Here is an 18479-nt window from a genome sequence, read left to right on the forward strand (position 1 = left end):
TTTACCCCCCAGCAAGCTGGGTACTCATTTTACCGACCTCGGAAGGATGGAAGGCTGAGTCAACCTTGAACCGGCTGCTGGGATCGAACTCCCATCCTCATGGGCAGAGCTTTCAGACTGCATGTCTGCTGCCTTTCCACTCTGCGCCACAAGAGGCTCAAGAGGATAATGCACAATATTAAAAGATGAAACATGTCACGTTCTTTTTCTTAAAAAAGTCTTCTTCAGTGGCATTTATTAAAAGATTTGACACATTACAATGTCTTTTTAAAAAGCTGCGGATGGGCTGTACGTGTCTATCCCTTCCCTTCTTTCTTCTCCCCCCAGCCCGCAAGAGAGAAAACCACCCAGATTATAAAGCAGAGGCCATACAAAATAGCAGGAAAATGCCCCGGTATAATTGATAAGAGGACTGATGGATGAAGGTCCTGGGACGGGAGTGAGGTAAAGCTGCCAAAAGTCAGGTAGTGGGTAGGAATCCTTCCCCTTCGATGTGTGTGTGTGTGGGGGGGGGCATTACTCAGTGGTAAAACACTTATTTGGCAGGCAGAAGGTCCTGGGTTCAGTCCCTGGCAAAGACCTTGGCCTGAGAGCCTGGCTCAGTGGCAGAGCCTCTGCTTGGCAGGCAGAAGGTCCCAGGTTCAATCCCCACCATCTCCAGTTAGAAGGACCTGGCAGGAGGGGAGGGGAAAGACCTTGGCCTGAGACCCTGGCACAGTGGCAGAGCCTCTGCTTGGCAGGCAGAAGGTCCCAGGTTCAATCCCCACCATCTCCAGTTAGAAGGACCTGGCAGGAGGGGATGGGAAAGACCTTGGCCTGAGACCCTGGCTCAGTGGCAGAGCCTCTGCTTGGCCTGCAGAAGGTCCCAGGTTCAGTCCCCGGCATCTCCAGTTAGAAGGCCCAGGCAGGAGGGGAGGGGAAAGACCTTGGCCTGAGACCCTGGCTCAGTGGCAGAGCCTCTGCTTGCCAGGCAGGAGGTCCCAGGTTCAATCCCCGGCATCTCCAATTAAAAGGACTGGCAGGAGGGGATGAGAAAGACCTTGGCCTGAGAGCCTGGCTCAGTGGCAGAGCCTCTGCTAGGCAGGCAGAAGGTCCCAGGTTCAATCCCCGGCATCTCAAGTGAAAAGGACCAGGCAGGAGGGGATGGGAAAGACCTTGGCCTGAGACCCTGGCTCAGTGGCAGAGCCTCTGCTTGGCAGGTAGGAGGTCCCAGGTTCAATCCCTGGCCCTGGCATCTCCAATTGGGATCAAGTGGTAGGGGAGGTGGGTCATTTCAGAGGGTTAGCTCTGCAGTAGAGCAGCCAGCTCCAAGTGCAGCTGGACCTTAAATGTCCACGATAGAAGGTTGAGAGAGACAGCGCTCATGGCAGGAGCTCTGATTCTTGAAAAGGGACCCTTGAGTCCCGAATGCCCGTACCCCCCCCCCCAAATTTTATCAGTCTCTTAAGGTGTTCAAATCTAGGTGTTTTACCTGAGGAAAACCTCCCCCAGGAGAGGCTCTGCCAATCGGAGGAGATGATCCTGACCCATCCCGGACCCATCCTCTAATTCAGCATAAGAAAGCTTCCTATGTACATACAGACCCCACCAGCCGTCCCCTCTACACCCCTCCATGTCAGGTTAGGTGAGCTAGAAAGGCACTTGGTGACCCTCCCGGGCACCCCCTCGCCTGGGCCTAGACCCAGAGAAGATATGCCGGACGCTGGCCCTTCAGTGCCGAAGATATTTCACAAAGGGGTTATCATCTGCGTTGCCCTGCAGGACGAAATAGGAGAAGGCCAGGAAACCCGCTAACAGCACGAACAGCAGGAGCTGCAGCCAGAGCGGGATGTAGCGCTTGGATCCTTGATGGCCGCCCAAATCCTTTCGGGGGGCCTGGAGCTCGGGACGGATGGCGCGGCGGGGCTCCACCCCCAGCGAGGACGGTCCGGACGATTTCCGATGGAAGACGGTCTGGTAGGAGCCCCCGGCACTGCAATGCCAGAGTGCACAGGTTATTTAAAACATCTGTGAGCCGCCTTCCTCCGGAAGGAGCACACAGCGGCTTCCGGACAGAACTAAAACGCAGATTATAAAATATGCATTAAAGATAAAGCCCCGCGTTTAAAATCAGTTACTCAGGACTGCGAATGGATTTAAATGAATGCAGTTCATAAAGTTGTCTTCAGCGGCCTTCTGGAGATTGAGAGAGGGGGCTAGGCACACCTCCCTGGGGGGCTGTTCCCTAACAGAAGAAGAAGAGTTGGTTCTTATTTGCCGCTTTTCTCTACCTGAAGGAGTCTAAAAGGGGCTTACAGTCGCCTTCCCTTTCTTCTCCCCACAACAGATACCCTGTGAGGTGGGGGAGGCTGAGAGAGCCCTGAGATTACTGAAGAAGAAGATGTTGGTTCTTATATGCCGCTTTTCTCTCCCCAAAGGAGTCTCAAAGCGGCTTCCAATCTCCTTCCCTTTCCTCTCCCCACAACAGACACCCTGTGAGGCTGAGGGAGCCCTGAGATTCCTGCTTGGTCAGAACAGCTCCACCAGTGCCCTGGTGAGCCCAAGGTCACCCAGCTGGCTGTATGTGGGGGAGCGGGGAATCAAAACCGGCTTGCCAGGTTAGAAGTCCGTATTCCTAACTGCTACACCAAGCTGGTTTCATTGGGGCTGCCACTGAAAAGACCCTTAAGAACATATGAGAAGCCCTGTTGGATCAGGTCAATGACCCATCCAGTCCAACCCTCTGCGTCACACAGCGGCCAAAACCCAGGGGCCTTCAGGGGCTCCACCAGGAGTATAAGAGAGAGACATAAGACAAAGATTTGGGTCCCCTCTACTGACCACATCACTGACCACATCACTGTTCGTGGCCTTAGGGGATTCAAAATGGTACCCTCCTTGTCAGTCGCAAATATGAAGCAAACCGACATTGGAAAGTTTTCTGCTTAGGTCTCGCTAAAATGAAAGGGAACCTCCACATTCAGGGGCACTAAGCCTCTGAATCCCAGAGCCAGGAGGCAACATTAGAGGAAGACCTCGGCCTCTAGGCCCTGCTGCTAGTCCTCCAGAGCAGGGGTAGTCAACCTGTGGTCCTCCAGATGTCCATGGACTACAATTCCCATGAGCCCCTGCCAGCAAACGCTGGCAGGGGCTCATGGGAATTGTAGTCCATGGACATCTGGAGGACCACTGGTTGACTACCCCTGCTCCAGAGGAACTGGTTGGCCCCTGCGTGAGACAGGAGGCTGGATTAGATGGAGCAGGGCTCTTCTGATGTCCTTATGAAGTCCTCGGCCTCCGTGCCCTGTTGTCAAACCTCCAGAGGAGCTGTGTGGCCACTACGAGACAGGTCCAAACGGACCACTGGTCTGATCCAGCAGGGTTCTTCGGATGCTCTTATGACCTGTCTGTTTAAATGAGGTTTGTGCAGGAAAAAAACCCAGTCCACTGTGCCCCAGTGGTTGCTTGCCCAGCCTCCGTGCTCAGGGAGGCCATCTCTCGATGGGACGGTCTCTGTCGCTCCAGGGGAAGCCAGGCATTTTGGTTAGGGCTGATCCTGGCTAGGGCTGATCCTGCGTTGAGCAGGGGGTTGGACTAGATGGCCTGTATGGCCCCTCCCAACTCTATGATTCTGTGATTCTATGATCCTGCATTGAGCAGGGGGTTGGACTAGATGGCCTGTATGGCCCCTTCCAACTCTATGATTCTGTGATTCTATGATCCTGCGTAGAGCAGGGGGTTGGACTAGATGGCCTGCATGGCCCCTTCCAACTCTATGATTCTATGATTCTATGATCCTGCATTGAGCAGGGGGTTGGACTAGATGGCCTGTATGGGCCCTTCCAACTCTATGATCCTGTGATTTTGCGTGCTTTGCTTTTTTCCAATCCGGCCCCCAGCAAGAGCTGCGTTCAGCCTCCAGAACATGATCGTCCTCCCCGCTACCCACTCCCAGGACCGGCCGGTCTCCTCGATGCCTTGACGTTGTCCCCGCTCACCTCTCGGAAGGATAGTCCTCCAAGCTGGAACTGCTGTAGAGATACGGTTCTGCAATCTGCGAGGAAGAACAGGAGCTTTTCAACACCGAGCGGGAACGGAGAGCACCCTCTCTATTATTCATTCATTATTATTTATTTAAATTTAACTCCTTTGTGTCTGGCCTCCATCCCCGGCGGGGACCCAGCATGGCTTGTGCCACTCTTCTCCTATTCCTCCCTCCACAACAACTCTGCGAGGTAGGTCAGGATGAAAGAGCGTCACTGGCCCAAGGTCACCAGCAAGCTTCGATGGAATGAAGAGGGATTCGAATCCAGGACTTCAGATATTAGTTCAAGGCTCTTCACTGTTCCACCATGCCGGGTCTCTGGGCTGCCTGGCAGGGAACTTGTTCCAGTGCTCTCGATGGAGACTTACCGGCTGGCGGCTGCTCACTCCCCCTAGGTGGGACCTGCTGCTTACGGATGATTCGTAGCGGTAGGAAGAGGTGGGGTTCTTGGATGAGTTCACCTCCCAATCTAGGGTGAAAGGAAGCAGGTTGCAATTTACTCACTCTTCCTCTCCCCACAACAGACAGGTAGGTGGGGCCGAGAGAGCTCTGAGAGAACTGTGCCTGGCCCAAGGTCACCCAACTGGCTGCGTGTCGAGGAGCGGGGAATCAAACCCGGTTCTCCAGATTAGAAGCCGCTGCTCTTAACCATGACACTCCATCAGCTTTCAATGTTTCAAAGAAAGAAATATATAAATAAAGAAGGCTTCCTATATATCCGTTTCAAATGTATATCAAATTATTTATCAGTTACACTATTGTTAAATTTTAAAAGAGGAAATCCCCCTTTGTTATCTACAGACTCCTATTTTCCCCTCCTTAATCCTCAAAATCATATCAACAGATTTCCCCTCCCATAACATGCAAAAACTTTATTAGGTAAAGGTAAAGGTATCCCCTGTGCAAGCACCGGGTCATGTCTGACCCTTGGGGCGACGCCCTCCAGCGTTTTCATGGCAGACTCAATACGGGGTGCTTTGCCAGTGCCTTCCCCAGTCATGACCGTTTACCCCCCAGCAAGCTGGGTACTCATTTTACTGACCTCGGAAGGAGGGAAGGCTGAGTCGACCTTAAGCCGGCTGCTGGGATCGAACTCCCATCCTCATGGGCAGAGCTTTCAGACTGCATGTCTGCTGCCTTACCACTCTGCGCCACAAGAGGCTCTTAAAAACTTTATTAGAGGTTTCCAATTAGCAATGAATTCTCCAATTAACGTAGTGAGTTTGGGCAGAGAATAATTCATGCTTCTGCTTTCCTTATAGAGGCACCCGAGTCTGTCTGTACCAGCAGCCCAGTTCTCATCATTTTACCTTTCGCTTCATATGTGTATTGTCCCTCGTGGCGGGGCAAACGGTAGCTTTGACTCAGGTAGGACTTTGTGGGGCTGGGATCTAGGGTGGCACAGAAGGGGGAAAGGATGTGTTAGAAAAATAATCCTTCCTGAGAACTGAGCTATCACTCATAAAAGCAGCAGATCTCTAGCTCCTGGGGTTATTATATTATTTGATTTAAACCGTTCATCAGTCGTCTTTCTTCCAGAACCCAAGATGACTCACAGCATAGATAAAATGCATCAAATACAATTCGTGGGAAACATGAAAATGAAAACTTAAAATCACAATTCAGTGTTGGCAGAGTCAGAAGCAGCAGCAAGGACACAGCACCAGGCTGCTTAAAGAATACAAAAGTTTTTATTCAGAAGTGAAAAAAACCTATGTAGAGAAAGAGAGAGACCTAACTAATTAGCTTCCGCCTTGAATAAATCATTGTTGGGCTTAAAGGTGCTACTGGAGTCTGATTTTGTTGTGCTATTTCAGACCAACACGGCTACCCATTTGATTATATCTCTATAGTAATGATTATTGTTCTTTTAATCTGAGGAAAACTACCTGCACTAGAAAGCTCACGCCCTGAATAAATCTTTGTTAGTCCTCAAGGTGCTATTGGACTCTATTTTTGCTATGCAAAAAAAATTCTGAGAGCTAGAAAACAGTTTCTTGATCCAGGTCTCCAAATTAAAAATTGATTAAAATCAATCAGCACACAACATGCTAAATCCACTGAGCTATGAAGTTATTGATCAGCGTTGACCGATGGTGCGAACAGAAGTTCGGCATTACCTCTTAACGAATGAAAATCCCTCCCCCCCCCCAAATAAAAATATCCTGCCCTTCAATACTCTGCAGCAAGGGCCCACCCCCATGAGACTCCTCCCATTCTCCCAAGGCCCCGCCCCCTCTCACCTTCATTGCCGTAGTCAGCATAATCCTCATTTCTTGCAGAGTCGTAGCTCTCCTTTAAAGACGTCTGCGTGGAGCCAAGAGCTGCAAGAGGCAGGACAATCAGGGAGAATTGGCTTGGGTACTGTATTCCCCTCCAAAAACACAACTAACCGTGTGGCGGAAAGGGACGTCAAGTCGACTTTTCGAGGCGTGTCACATGCAGAGGTTGCTTTGCCGTTGCCTACCTCGGCACGGCGACTCTAGACTTTTTGGGTGGTCGCTGCAGAGCAGCCCTGGACTTCCTCGTGGACTTCCCACTCAAGTACTAACCAGGGCTGGCCCTGATTAGCTTCCAAGAGATGCTGAGACTGAGCTAGCCTGGGCCATCCTGGTCAATCCCAGAGGCTAGCAGAGGTAGTTTGACATTGCCTGCCTCTGCAGAGCAACCCTGAATCCCCTTGGTAGTCGTCCACTCAAGTGCAAACAACCGCTGACCCTGCATAGCTTCTCAGTTCCAAGGAGGCTCCCCTGGGCTGTTCAGATCAGGGGAGAGACCAGCAGAGGTGGCTTGCCATTGCCTGCCTCTGCGTAGCAGCCCTCAACTTTACTAGGGGGGGTCTCTCACCAAAGAGTTAATTACAGCCAGGTGGAATTTGCCACTGAGAGGTTCCGTCATTTCCGTGCCACACGTATCTCCTCCTCTGGACCCCAATGTCCTCTCCTCCCCGGTTCTTTCTGACGCTTCCAACCCTCCTCCCCTGGCTGATCTTGTGAAATATCCCTCACCTTCTCTCCCGTAGTTGAAATCTTCCCTGTTCCGAGGACTCACAAACGTCTCTCGTGTGTAGCTGTGGCTGCTTCTAGGCTCTGCAAGGGAACAAAGGCGGGGATGGTGGCTGGCATCCCTGACTCTCAGTGGGGTCCAAGGCCACAGAGACCCCCCTCCCAAGAAGCCCTTTCCTCCAGGGGAACTGATCTCTGCAGTCTGGAGAGGAGCTGGAATTCCAGGGGATCCCCAGGCCCCACCTGGAGGCTGGCATCCCTGACCCTCAGTGGGGTCCAAGGCCACAGAGTCCCCCCTCCCAAGCAGCCCTTTTCTCCAGGGGAACTGATCTCTGCAGTCTGGAGAGGAGCTGGAATTCCAGGGGATCCCCAGGCCCCACCTGGAGGCTGGCATCCCTGACTCTCAGTGGGGTCCAAGGCCACAGAGACCCCCCTCCCAAGAAGCCCTTTCCTCCAGGGGAACTGATCTCTGCAGTCTGGAGAGGAGCTGGAATTCCGGGAGATCCCCAGGCCCCACTGGGAGGCTGGCATCCCTGACCATCAGTGGGGTCCAAGGCCACAGAGTCCCCCCTCCCAAGCAGCCCTTTCCTCCAGGGGAACTGATCTCTGCAGTCTGGAGAGGAGCTGGAATTCCGGGGGATCCCCAGGCCCCACCTGGAGGCTGGAATCCCTGACCCTCAGTGGGGTCCAAGGCCACAGAGTCCCCCCTCCCAAGCAGCCCTTTTCTCCAGGGGAACTGATCTCTGCAGTCTGGAGAGGAGCTGGAATTCCAGGGGATCCCCAGTCCCCATCTGGAGGCTGGCATCCCTGACCCTCAGTGGGGTTGAAGGCCACAGAGTCTCCCCTCCCAAGCAGCCCTTTCCTCCAGGGGAACTGATCTCTGCAGTCTGGAGAGGAGCTGGACTGCCAGGGGATCCCCAGGCCCCACCTGGAGGCTGGCATCCCTGACCCTCAGTGGGGTCCAAGGCCACAGAGTCCCCCCTCCCAAGCAGCCCTTTCCACCAGGCGAACTGATCTCTGCAGTCTGGAGAGGAGCTGGAATTCCAGGGGATCCCCAGTCCCCATCTGGAGGCTGGCATCCCTGACCCTCAGTGGGGTTGAAGGCCACAGAGTCTCCCCTCCCAAGCAGCCCTTTCCTCCAGGGGAACTGATCTCTGCAGTCTGGAGAGGAGCTGGACTGCCAGGGGATCCCCAGGCCCCACCTGGAGGCTGGCATCCCTGACCCTCAGTGGGGTCCAAGGCCACAGAGTCCCCCCTCCCAAGCTGCCCTTTCCACCAGGCGAACTGATCTCTGCAGTCTGGAGAGGAGCTGGAATTCCAGGGGATCCCCAGGCCCCACCTGGAGGCTGGCATCCCTGACCCTCAGTGGGGTCCAAGGCCACAGAGTCCCCCCTCCCAAGCAGCCCTTTCCTCCAGGGGAACTGATCTCTGCAGTCTGGAGAGGAGCTGGAATTCCGGGGGATCCCCAGGCCCCACTAGGAGGCTGGCATCCCTGACCCTCAGTGGGGTCCAAGGCCACAGAGTCCCCCTCCCAAGCAGCCCTTTCCTCCAGGGGAACTGATCTCTGCAGTCTGGAGAGGAGCTGGAATTCCAGGGGGTCCCCAGGCCCCACCTGGAGGCTGGCATCCCTGACCCTCAGTGGGGTCCAAGGCCACAGAGTCCCCCCTCCCAAGCAGCCCTTTCCTCCAGGGGAACTGATCTCTGCAGTCTGGAGAGGAGCTGGAATTCCGGGGGATCCCCAGGCCCCACTAGGAGGCTGGCATCCCTGACCCTCAGTGGGGTCCAAGGCCACAGAGTCCCCCTCCCAAGCAGCCCTTTCCTCCAGGGGAACTGATCTCTGCAGTCTGGAGAGGAGCTGGAATTCCAGGGGGTCCCCAGGCCCCACCTGGAGGCTGGCATCCCTGACCCTCAGTGGGGTCCAAGGCCACAGAGTCCCCCCTCCCAAGCAGCCCTTTCCTCCAGGGGAACTGATCTCTGCAGTCTGGAGAGGAGCTGGAATTCCGGGGGATCCCCAGGCCCCACCTGGAGGCTGGCATCCCTGACCCTCAGTGGGGTCCAAGGCCACAGAGTCCCCCCTCCCAAGCAGCCCTTTCCTCCAGGGGAACTGATCTCTGCAGTCTGGAGAGGAGCAGGAATTCCAGGGGATCCCCAGGCCCCACCTGGAGGCTGGCATCCCTGACCCTCAGTGGGGTCCAAGGCCACAGAGTCCCCCCTCCCAAGCAGCCCTTTCCTCCAGGGGAACTGATCTCTGCAGTCTGGAGAGGAGCTGGAATTCCAGGGGGTCCCCAGGCCCCACCTGGAGGCTGGCATCCCTGACCCTCAGTGGGGTCCAAGGCCACAGAGTCCCCCCTCCCAAGCAGCCCTTTCCTCCAGGGGAACTGATCTCTGCAGTCTGGAGAGGAGCTGGAATTCCGGGGGATCCCCAGGCCCCACCTGGAGGCTGGCATCCCTGACCCTCAGTGGGGTCCAAGGCCACAGAGTCCCCCCTCCCAAGCAGCCCTTTCCTCCAGGGGAACTGATCTCTGCAGTCTGGAGAGGAGCAGGAATTCCAGGGGATCCCCAGGCCCCACCTGGAGGCTGGCATCCCTGACCCTCAGTGGGGTCCAAGGCCACAGAGTCCCCCCTCCCAAGCAGCCCTTTCCTCCAGGGGAACTGATCTCTGCAGTCTGGAGAGGAGCTGGAATTCCAGGGGGTCCCCAGGCCCCACCTGGAGGCTGGCATCCCTGACCCTCAGTGGGGTCCAAGGCCACAGAGTCCCCCCTCCCAAGCAGCCCTTTCCTCCAGGGGAACTGATCTCTGCAGTCTGGAGAGGAGCTGGAATTCCGGGGGATCCCCAGGCCCCACCTGGAGGCTGGCATCCCTGACCCTCAGTGGGGTCCAAGGCCACAGAGTCCCCCCTCCCAAGCAGCCCTTTCCTCCAGGGGAACTGATCTCTGCAGTCTGGAGAGGAGCTGGAATTCCGGGGGATCCCCAGGCCCCACCTGGAGGCTGGCATCCCTACAAGGATACCTTCCCCCCCCCCCCACACTGGCCAGGTGCTTCTCACCTGTGTAGGCGTCTGAGCTTCCGCGGTGCTTCGTTCGCTCCGTCTCATATTCGTAGATTTTCTTTTCATAAAGTTTCCGAGTCGTTCCTGGAGGGGCGGTATCGGGGTGTGGGGGTTGGTTTGAAAATGTATTTCATGGAATTTCCAGAACACAGCTCATTAGTAAATGTTCTTTAATTACATCGACACCATTATTCTGAATATTGACTGAGGTAAGGGACAAGAACCGTAGAGGAAACTATATCTGGCAAATGTGTTTAATGAAATTATGTAAAATTACAGCCAACTCTATAGCCCCCCAGCCCCCCTCCCACCACCACCCATAGCTTCTCTTTTCCTTTGTTTCTTGTTTTCGGTTTATATGTTTTCATGTCTTGTGTTTCCTTACAACCCCACCGTAAAAGGATGGCACTATTTCTATTCAGGATCTGAGGTTAACAGGTGGCTTTCCTTGGGTTGTGTTTTCTTGCCGTGCCTTTGTTTTGTGTGTGCAAAAGAAATAAAACTTTATATTAAAGAAAAAAGAACTGGGGGGGGGTTCCAATCCAAGTCGACAAAATATTTCTACCCCTCCCACCCCCCCTCATCACTCTCAAACATTCACCATCCATCAAACATTCACTTCAACAATCTGAATGTTTATTTATTGACTTATTTATTTAATGGTACCTCCCTGAGAGCCAGTTTGGTGTAGTGGTTAGGAGTGCGGACTTCTAATCTGGCATGCCGGGTTTGATTCTGCACTCCCCCACATGCAACCAGCTGGGTGACCTTGGGCTCGCCACGGCACTGATAAAACTGTCCTGACCGGGCAGTGATATCAGGGCTCTCTCAGCCTCACCCACCCCACAGGGTGTCTGTTGTGGGGAGAGGAATGGGAAGGCGACTGTAAGCCGCTTTGAGACTCCTTCGGGTAGAGAAAAGCGGCATATAAGAACCAACTCTTCTTCTCCTTCAGTAATCTCAGGGCTCTCTCAGCCTCCCCTCCCTCCCAGGGTGTCTGTTGTGGGGAGAGGAAAGGGAAGGCGACTGTAAGCCGCTTGGAGCCTCCTTCGGGTAGGGAAAAGTGGCATATAAGAACCAACTCTTCTTCTTCTTCTTCTTCTTCTTCTTCTTCTTCTTCTTCTTCTTCTTCTTCTTCTTCTTCTTCTTCTTCTTCTTCTTCTTCTTCTTCTTCTTCTTCTTCTTCTTCTTCTTCTTCTTCTTCTTCTTCTTCTTCTTCTTCTTCTTCTTCTTCTTCTTCTTCTTCTTCTTCTTCTTCTTCTTCTTCTTCTTCTTCTTCTTCTTCTTCTTCTTCTTCTTCTTCTTCTTCTTCTTCTTCTTCTTCTTCTTCTTCTTCTTCTTCTTCTTCTTCTTTTCTCCCAAACCAGCCTATGTCGGTCTCCTCCCCTCCATTTAATTGTCACCCTGACAACCCCATGAGTTAGGTTACGCCGAGTGTGTCCGGTCCAAAGTTACCTAGAGAGCTTCCCGGGCAGAGTTAGGATTCGAACCTGGGTCCCCCGGATCCTAGTCTGACATAGGGAGGCCAAGTCCGTCTGACCGCCAGTACGGGACAGGGTTAACTCACAAGGAAAAGGGAGGGAAGAAGCCAGAAATAAACGGGATGTGGCTACATCACCACGAATTGATGTAGCAACACTGGAGAATTAGAAGATATTTTGATTTGGGGACAAATCTCTATGGTAGAACGAGACGGCCAGAAGGGGTGGTGAGAGGGTGGCATAACTGATGGCCACCAAGATGTTCAAAGATGCCCTGAGCCACCAGAAGCCAGCTTGTCTGGGAGTGGCGGGATAAAAATCTAATAATAAATAAATAATAAATAAATAATAAGAAGAAGAGTTGGTTCTTATATGCCGCTTTTTCCCTACCTGAAGGAGGCTCAAAGCGGCTTACAGTTCGCCTTCCCTTTCCTCTCCCCACAACAGCCTTCGGGGAGGGCGGTATATAAATCTAAATAAATAAATAAATAAATAAATAAATAAATAAATAAACAGACACCCTGTGAGGTGGGTGAGGCTGAGAGAGCCCTGAGATTCCTGCTCGGTCAGAACAGTTTTATCAGTGCTGTGACTAGCCCAAGGTCACCCAGCTGGCTGCATGTGGGGGGGCGCAGAATCTAACCTGGCATGCCAGATTAGAAGTCCGCACTCCTAACCACTACACCAAACTGGCTCTCATAAAGGTGGCCATATTTACTTCTTAAGGTGTGTGTGTGTGTGTGGGGGGGGGAGGTTCAAGTGATCCTCTCGCTGCAGTGGCCTCATCCACAGTAAAGACATTAATGACAAGCATCAATCAGGGAAAGGAACATCATGACTCCAGCCCTGGCCTTGTTCCTCTGGTGTTGTCCCCTGCTTGAACGGCAACCCCCAAACACCTCCGCTTCTCCCCCAAGAAAGCTCTGAGTCCGTACCGACAACCGGCCCATGCGGGATGGCATACTTCTTCAAGCGGGCAATCAGGTCTTTATCCGTCAGCCCGCTGTACTCGTCCATGATGCAGCCTAAAAAAAAGGCAAGAAGGAAATTCGTCAGTGCCCGTTCTTTTCCTCCTGTGATCCCCGAGTCAGGTATTAAAGATACTGGGTGACCAAATTAACTAGAGAAGAACAAAAGCCAACCGGTAAGCAATCCACAAACTAGGGTGCCGCTGGTTCTCGGTAAAGAATCACAACAAGGGGGTGACTTCGTTGTAGTGAAATTTGCAAAGCCCAGGCAGGCTCTCACCAGCCCAGCTAGAGAGGGAACAAGGCATTCAGCCGGGACAAGCATCGCAGAGACTGAAGACAACAGATTGTAAAGCAAGCGTCTGTGAACTGGGCAGGGCTGGGACAATGCAAATACGATTCAATCTCTTTTTGATAGGGAAATTGTACACACACAGCCAAAGTACATAGGAGGGGCGTGTGTGATTTCCTGAGGTACCTGCCAAGCAGTGAGAGGAGATGGCCTGGCGTTGGTGGGCATTGCCACCGAGTTTGACACTTTTATTCTGCCCGAGTAGATGAAAAAGGCGTGAAGAAAAGTTCCACCCAGGCTGGAAGAGTCACTCTTGCGGAAGGCGGAGTGAGGATTTTGACTTCTAGGTACCTGGGTGGCCAAAGGCTTAATGCTTTCTGTCTGTCACTTCCACTTCCTGCCAGGCTGGGTGTGTCGTAGAAGAAGTGAAAGCGCCAAATCTGGGTTTTTATTGTTTTCGGTCCCCCAGAAGAAAAAAGAACTGGGCTATAGAAACAAAGAAAAAAGCCAAAGGAAGTCACGCATTTCCATTCCGGGGATTGAACCTGGGACCTTCTGCCTGCCAAGCAGAGGCTCTGTCACTGAGCAAGGGACTCAGGCCAAGGTCTTTCCCATCCCCACCTGCCTGGTCCATTAACTGGAGATGCTGGGGATTAAACCTGGGACCTTCTGCCTGCCAAGCAGAGGCTCTGCCACTGAGCCAGGGTCTCAGACCAAGGTCTTTCCCATCCCCTCCTGCCTGGTCCTTTTAACGGGAGATGCCGGGGATTGAACCTGGGACCTCCTGCATGACAAGCAGAGGCTCTACCACTGAGCCAGAGTCTCAGGCCAAGGTCTTTCCCATCCCCTCCTGCATTGTCGTTTTAATGGGAGATGCCGGGATTGAACCTGGGACCTTCTGCCTGCCAAGCAGAGGTTCTGCCACTGAGCCAGGGTCTCAGGTCAAGGACTTTCCCATCCCCTCCTGCCTGGTCCTTTCAACTGGAGATGCCGGGGATTGAACCTGGGACCTTCTGGGACCATGGGATACAGCGAGCAGCAAGCAGCGAGCATGTGACAGGAAGAGGTGGAGCGAAAATTAGGGCTACAAAGGCATCAAAGCTCGGACCGAGATCAGCCATGGACAGAAACGAAAGCCATGCATCTGGAGGGGTTCAGCAGAGGAAGCAAAGGGTCAGAGTCATGGGGTTGTAGGGAGGACTCAAGCTGAAAGAGCAGAAACCTGCAAAGGTGAATGCAAGAACCTGCCTTATTCATTCATTCATTTATTCGTCTTACAGTCTTACCTACCGCCCCTCCCCACGAGCAGGTCGCACACAGAGAAGCAACAAGGAGCCCATGGGCACCTGGAGGGCTACAGTTTGGCCACCCCTGCCGTAGGGTCTCCAAGGCAAGAGATGTTCAGAGGTGATTTTGCTACAGCCTGACTTCACGTCACAACCCTGGTGTTCCTTGGGGGTGTCGTGGGTCTGCCAGGGCTTCACAATGTTGTGGACTCCTCACAGGAGGAAGGGCCTGGTGTAGCCAGGCAGAGGCAGCAGAGGCCTACGAACAAAAGGAGCAGAGGCAGGCATGCCAGGACTTAACAAAGCGGGTGGAGAACCACCTCCCAGCGACGTCCAGCAGGTGAAAGCCAGTGGCCATGCGGAAACGACGAGACGACATCCAAGCGCAAAGGCTAGGCGCCAGGGGCCTGCAAGGGGTGATGCAGAGTCATCATGGACAAGCTGGAATGGAGCTATAAAACCTCTTGGGAAATGCAGCGGGGGCGTGGATGACATGTAACAAAAAATCAGCTGACAAGGGTTCTCGTCCCAGAACCCTTGTCAGTTTGGTGTCGTGGTTAGGAGTGAGGACTTCTAATCTGGCATGCCAGGTTCGATTCTGCGCTCCCCCACATGCAGCCAGCTGGGTGACCTTGGGCTCGACACGGCACTGATAAAACTGTTCTGACCGGGCAGTGATATCAGCACTCTCTCAGCCTCACCCACCCCACAGGGTGCCTGATGTGGGGAGAGGAAAAGGAAGGCGACTGTAAGCCGCTTTGAGCCTCCTTCGGGTAGGGAAAAGTGGCATATAAGAACCAACTCTTCTTCTTCTTCTTATGTGGAACATCTACACAAGGGGCGAGAATCATCGTTCCTCGCCCACTCCCTCTTCCCCTCCACCCCACCCCCTTTCCTACCTGTGTGCGTGGCTCCTGGGCGCGGCGCCTGGCACAGCCTCAGTGGCTGTGGCCCGTGCTGAGGCGTGCTTGCCACCACAACCCGCCAGTCTCCTGAGGCTTCGCCTGCTCTCCAGAGCAAGGGAGAGGCCTCAGAAGCCAAGTGGAGGCGGCACCAGCCCAGCAAGCCAGCCTGGCAAGTCTTCCAAGGCTGCTCCTGCTCCTGGGATGGTGCATGAGCACACCTCAGTGCTAGGCCTCACTGCTCTGGCACCACCGCCACCACTACAGGCCATCTATCGGCGTGCTCCCTAAGGCGGAATAACATCCGTCACATCCGTCTACATTTCCGCTGGAGGGAGCGCGCCAGTAGATATTTTACGTCAATGAAATGGACTGGAGTATCCTACTTTGACTGACCTCTGGAGCCCTAACTTTGGACTGAAACGACATTTGAACCTTGCCCTTCTCCCTCAGCTTTGGTAACTCCAAACAACTTCAGCAGATGCTGTAACTCAACCCCAGGACTTGGAGAGCTATTCCCGAGGGCCTCCTTTCCAAGGAAGTCCAGGGTTGTTATGTAGAGGCAGGCCATGGCAAACCACCCCAATTTGTCTCTTGCTGTCCCGATCTCAGAAGCTAAGCAAGGGAAGTCGTGGTCAGCACTTGGATGGGAGCCCACCAAGGACACTCAGGGTGGCTATGCAGAGGCAGGCCACGGCAAAATGCCTCTGAGTGTCTCTTACCTACGGCATCACCATAAGTCACTTATAATTTGACGGCACTGTCCACGCCCAGCACATCGGAAAAATATCCAGAGTTCCTTCTCCCTAGTCAAGCACATGTCCAAGTTTTTGTTGTGGCTTGGCTCCAGGAGACAGACGAAGAAGCGCACCGGACAAGAACTAGGCAGCACCGAGGAATATCCTAAGACAGGGGTAGTCAAACTGCGGCCCTCCAGATGTCCATGGACTACAATTCCCAGGAGCCCCTGCCAGCGAATGCTGGATAGGTTGTAAACAACACGCATGGATTCTCCCGTTGGCTTTCAGTGCAGAGAAACCCTCATATCATTCGGCCAGGCCGTTCCCCGCCTGGCATTTCCGCGCACGATCCCTGCTGAGCTTCCCAGCTCCTCAGCGTGCCTCCTGACGCAACCGTTTGTAACAAAGAGCATGGAAGGCGCGCTGCGGAGAAAGCCTGGCCGATAAGGGAGGAGTGGGAGGGGAGGCCGCTGGAGGAAAATGCTTTTGTTGGGGCAGCTTGGAACGGCTGACGTTGAAAAATTTGAAAACTTGGGCAAGTTTAGCTTGTGGGAGGTTCTCCAGGACGGGAATCGGCCCTGGAAATCAACACTGCATGCGGGAATCAAAGGAATATGTGACAGACGCCAACTGAAACCGGATAGGCGTCGACGACAGAGCTAAGAAGAGGGTTGGCAAGCAGCAGATCGGGTTGCCAACTCCCGTTTGGGAGATCCCTGGAGATTTGGGGACGGAGTTTCAGGACGGCAGGGTCTGGGGAGGGACCTCAGTGGCGTGCTAGGCCGAGGCCACCCTCCGAAGCAGCCATTTTCTCCCGGGGAGGTGGAATTCTGGGAGATCTCCAAGCTGCACCTGGAGGCCGGGCACCGGACCAGGAAACGACCCCGTGCCAGGCACAGGGAGGGTGATCCGGGGACGGGCAGCTCCGGAAGAGGCTGGGGAAACCAAAAACCTCTGGAGAAGGAGTGCTGGCCCGGGGCCAGTCCCAAACGGGGCCCCTGGTCTCGCGGCAGGCATGGGAGGAATGCAGGAGCAGCCGAGGGGAGGGAGGGAAGCCAAGTTTTCCAACGGAAAAGGAGGCTTCGGAAACGTGGGCTTCCCAAGGGCAGACCTGGAACTGTAAGGTGCAAAAAGCCAACTGGGCACCCCACGCCTTTTGCAGGCATGCCAAAGAACTGGAGTTGCCATCGTCCAGGCTGGAGAGCTAGAATTTCAGCTGATCCCCTGGGGGAACCACTGCCTTGGGGGGCGGTGACTATGGGGCATTCTAACCTCACCATCCTCTGCTTGCCCCAAGGTCCCCTCCCTGCTCTCCAGGTATCTCCCAAGGGAGAGTTGGCAAGCCTACACAGAACCCATCCCCCCCCCTCACTTCTAAAGTCCTACAACTTCTTCTGCATTTATCTGCTGCTTTTCACTGGAGCCCAGCCGCCAAGTGGCTTACGCACGTCAGTTAGCCTACGATTCTAATGCATCCATCCCGGTTACAGCACTGGGCTAGGAGCCGAGAGACCCAGGTTCGAACCCCCACTGCCACGGGGTCCCTTGGGCCAGACGTCGACGGCCAGGCAGGCCTACCCTGCAGGGTCGTTGTGAGGGCAAAATGGGGGCGAGGAGCAGGCTGTCAACTAGTTCCGTCCCCAGGAGAAGAAAGGCCGGGGAAGAAGGACACCAGTCCCCAAACTCAATGTATTCCACACTCGTGTTGCACAGGCACCCTCTCAAGACAGGACGATCAGCACAGATTATAGAGAATTGTCAATATCAATGCGGATGAAACGCACAGAACGGGATTATTAATATAGAATGAATAGAATTATCCACAGGGACTATTCTAGATTTGGAGCGCATTATTAATCGTATTAATCCGAATGCAGTGCTGCCCCCAAAGGCTGGCCCCGGCTCACCCTCCCCCCCACACCCCAGCGGCCAAGGGGGCGATCCCTCCCGCTCCTGCACGGCCCGGAGCGCCGTGCGTCTCGCAGGCTGGCGCGCCCCACCGCCAGTGGGGCGCGCAAGCCTGCGAGACGCACGGCGCTCCGGGCCAGGCGCGGCGAGGGCTCCGGCGAAGGGACGGGCGGGGGGCGGCGCGGGTACCTGGCCTTCCGAGCGCGCCGGGCCGGCTCTGGTCGGGCTCCGTCGGCGGCGGCCCCAGCAGGGAAGTGAGTCAGGCGGCCGGGAGGGGCCGGCAGGGCGGGCGGGCGGAGGAGCCGAGCGGAGCCGAGCCAACCCTCCCCGCCTCCGCCTGGCCGCGCCCGGCCCCGCCTCGCCCAAGGCGCTCCGCCCGGCGCCCGCCAGCCCAGCCCAGCCCAGCCCAGCGCAGCGCAAGGAGAGCGCAAGGAGCGGAGCCCAGGGCGGCCGGCGGGGGGCAGCAGAGAGGCGCCGGCGACGGGGGAATTGCGCCGCGGCCGCACGGGAGGCGCGCTCGGGGCGCATGAGCCGCCTGCCGCGCCGGGCAGCCTAAGCCGTATAAAAACCGTATAAAAGTGGATCGGAAAAGGCCATTGGGGAGGTGAGGAGGGAGGGAGGAGAAAGAAAGAAAGAAAGAAAGAAAGAAAGAAAGAAAGAAGAAAGAAAGAAAGAAAGAAAGAAAGAAAGAAAGAAAGAAAGAAAGAAAGAAAGAGGAGGGGAGGGAGGGAGAAGGAAGGAAGGAAGGAAGGAAGGAAGAAGAAAGAAAGAAAGAAAGAAAGAAAGAAAGAAAGAAAGAAAGAAAGAAAGAAAGAAAGAAAGAA

General features: G+C 54.6%; 1 protein-coding gene across 2 annotated transcripts; it reads right to left on the reverse strand.

The window, feature by feature from the left end:
• Window positions 1-200: 200 nt before the first annotated feature.
• Window positions 201-18021, reverse strand: EMD (emerin). 2 transcript variants are annotated; one of them, XM_077329713.1, is made up of 9 exons: window positions 17845-18021; window positions 12495-12584; window positions 10076-10162; window positions 7033-7113; window positions 6268-6348; window positions 5335-5415; window positions 4393-4493; window positions 3978-4033; window positions 201-1972 (listed from the first exon to the last, which is right to left on the reverse strand). In XM_077329713.1, the coding sequence occupies exons 2-9, from the start codon at window positions 12574-12576 to the stop codon at window positions 1711-1713; spliced, it is 831 nt and encodes a 276-aa protein (XP_077185828.1). In that variant the 5' UTR covers window positions 12577-12584; window positions 17845-18021; the 3' UTR covers window positions 201-1710. The 2 variants fall into 2 exon arrangements, with proteins under 2 accessions (XP_077185828.1, XP_077185829.1); XM_077329714.1 differs by lacking the exon at window positions 17845-18021 and adding an exon at window positions 13171-13192.
• Between the last annotated feature and the right edge of the window lie 458 nt (window positions 18022-18479).

The sequence above is a fragment of the Paroedura picta genome, chromosome 3 (genome assembly GCF_049243985.1).
Source record: "Paroedura picta isolate Pp20150507F chromosome 3, Ppicta_v3.0, whole genome shotgun sequence".
NCBI classification, from domain to species: domain Eukaryota; kingdom Metazoa; phylum Chordata; class Lepidosauria; order Squamata; family Gekkonidae; genus Paroedura; species Paroedura picta.

Coding starts and splice junctions, on each gene's coding strand:
- EMD (XM_077329713.1), bottom strand. CDS start 12,576: ATGGACGAGTACAGCGGGCTGACGGATAAAGACCTGATTGCCCGCTTG. Junction 6,349..7,032: donor TTTCAACTACGGGAGAGAAG/GTGAGGGATATT, acceptor TGCCTCTTGCAG/CTCTTGGCTCCACGCAGACG. Junction 5,416..6,267: donor TGCTGACTACGGCAATGAAG/GTGAGAGGGGGC, acceptor GTGCCACCCTAG/ATCCCAGCCCCACAAAGTCC.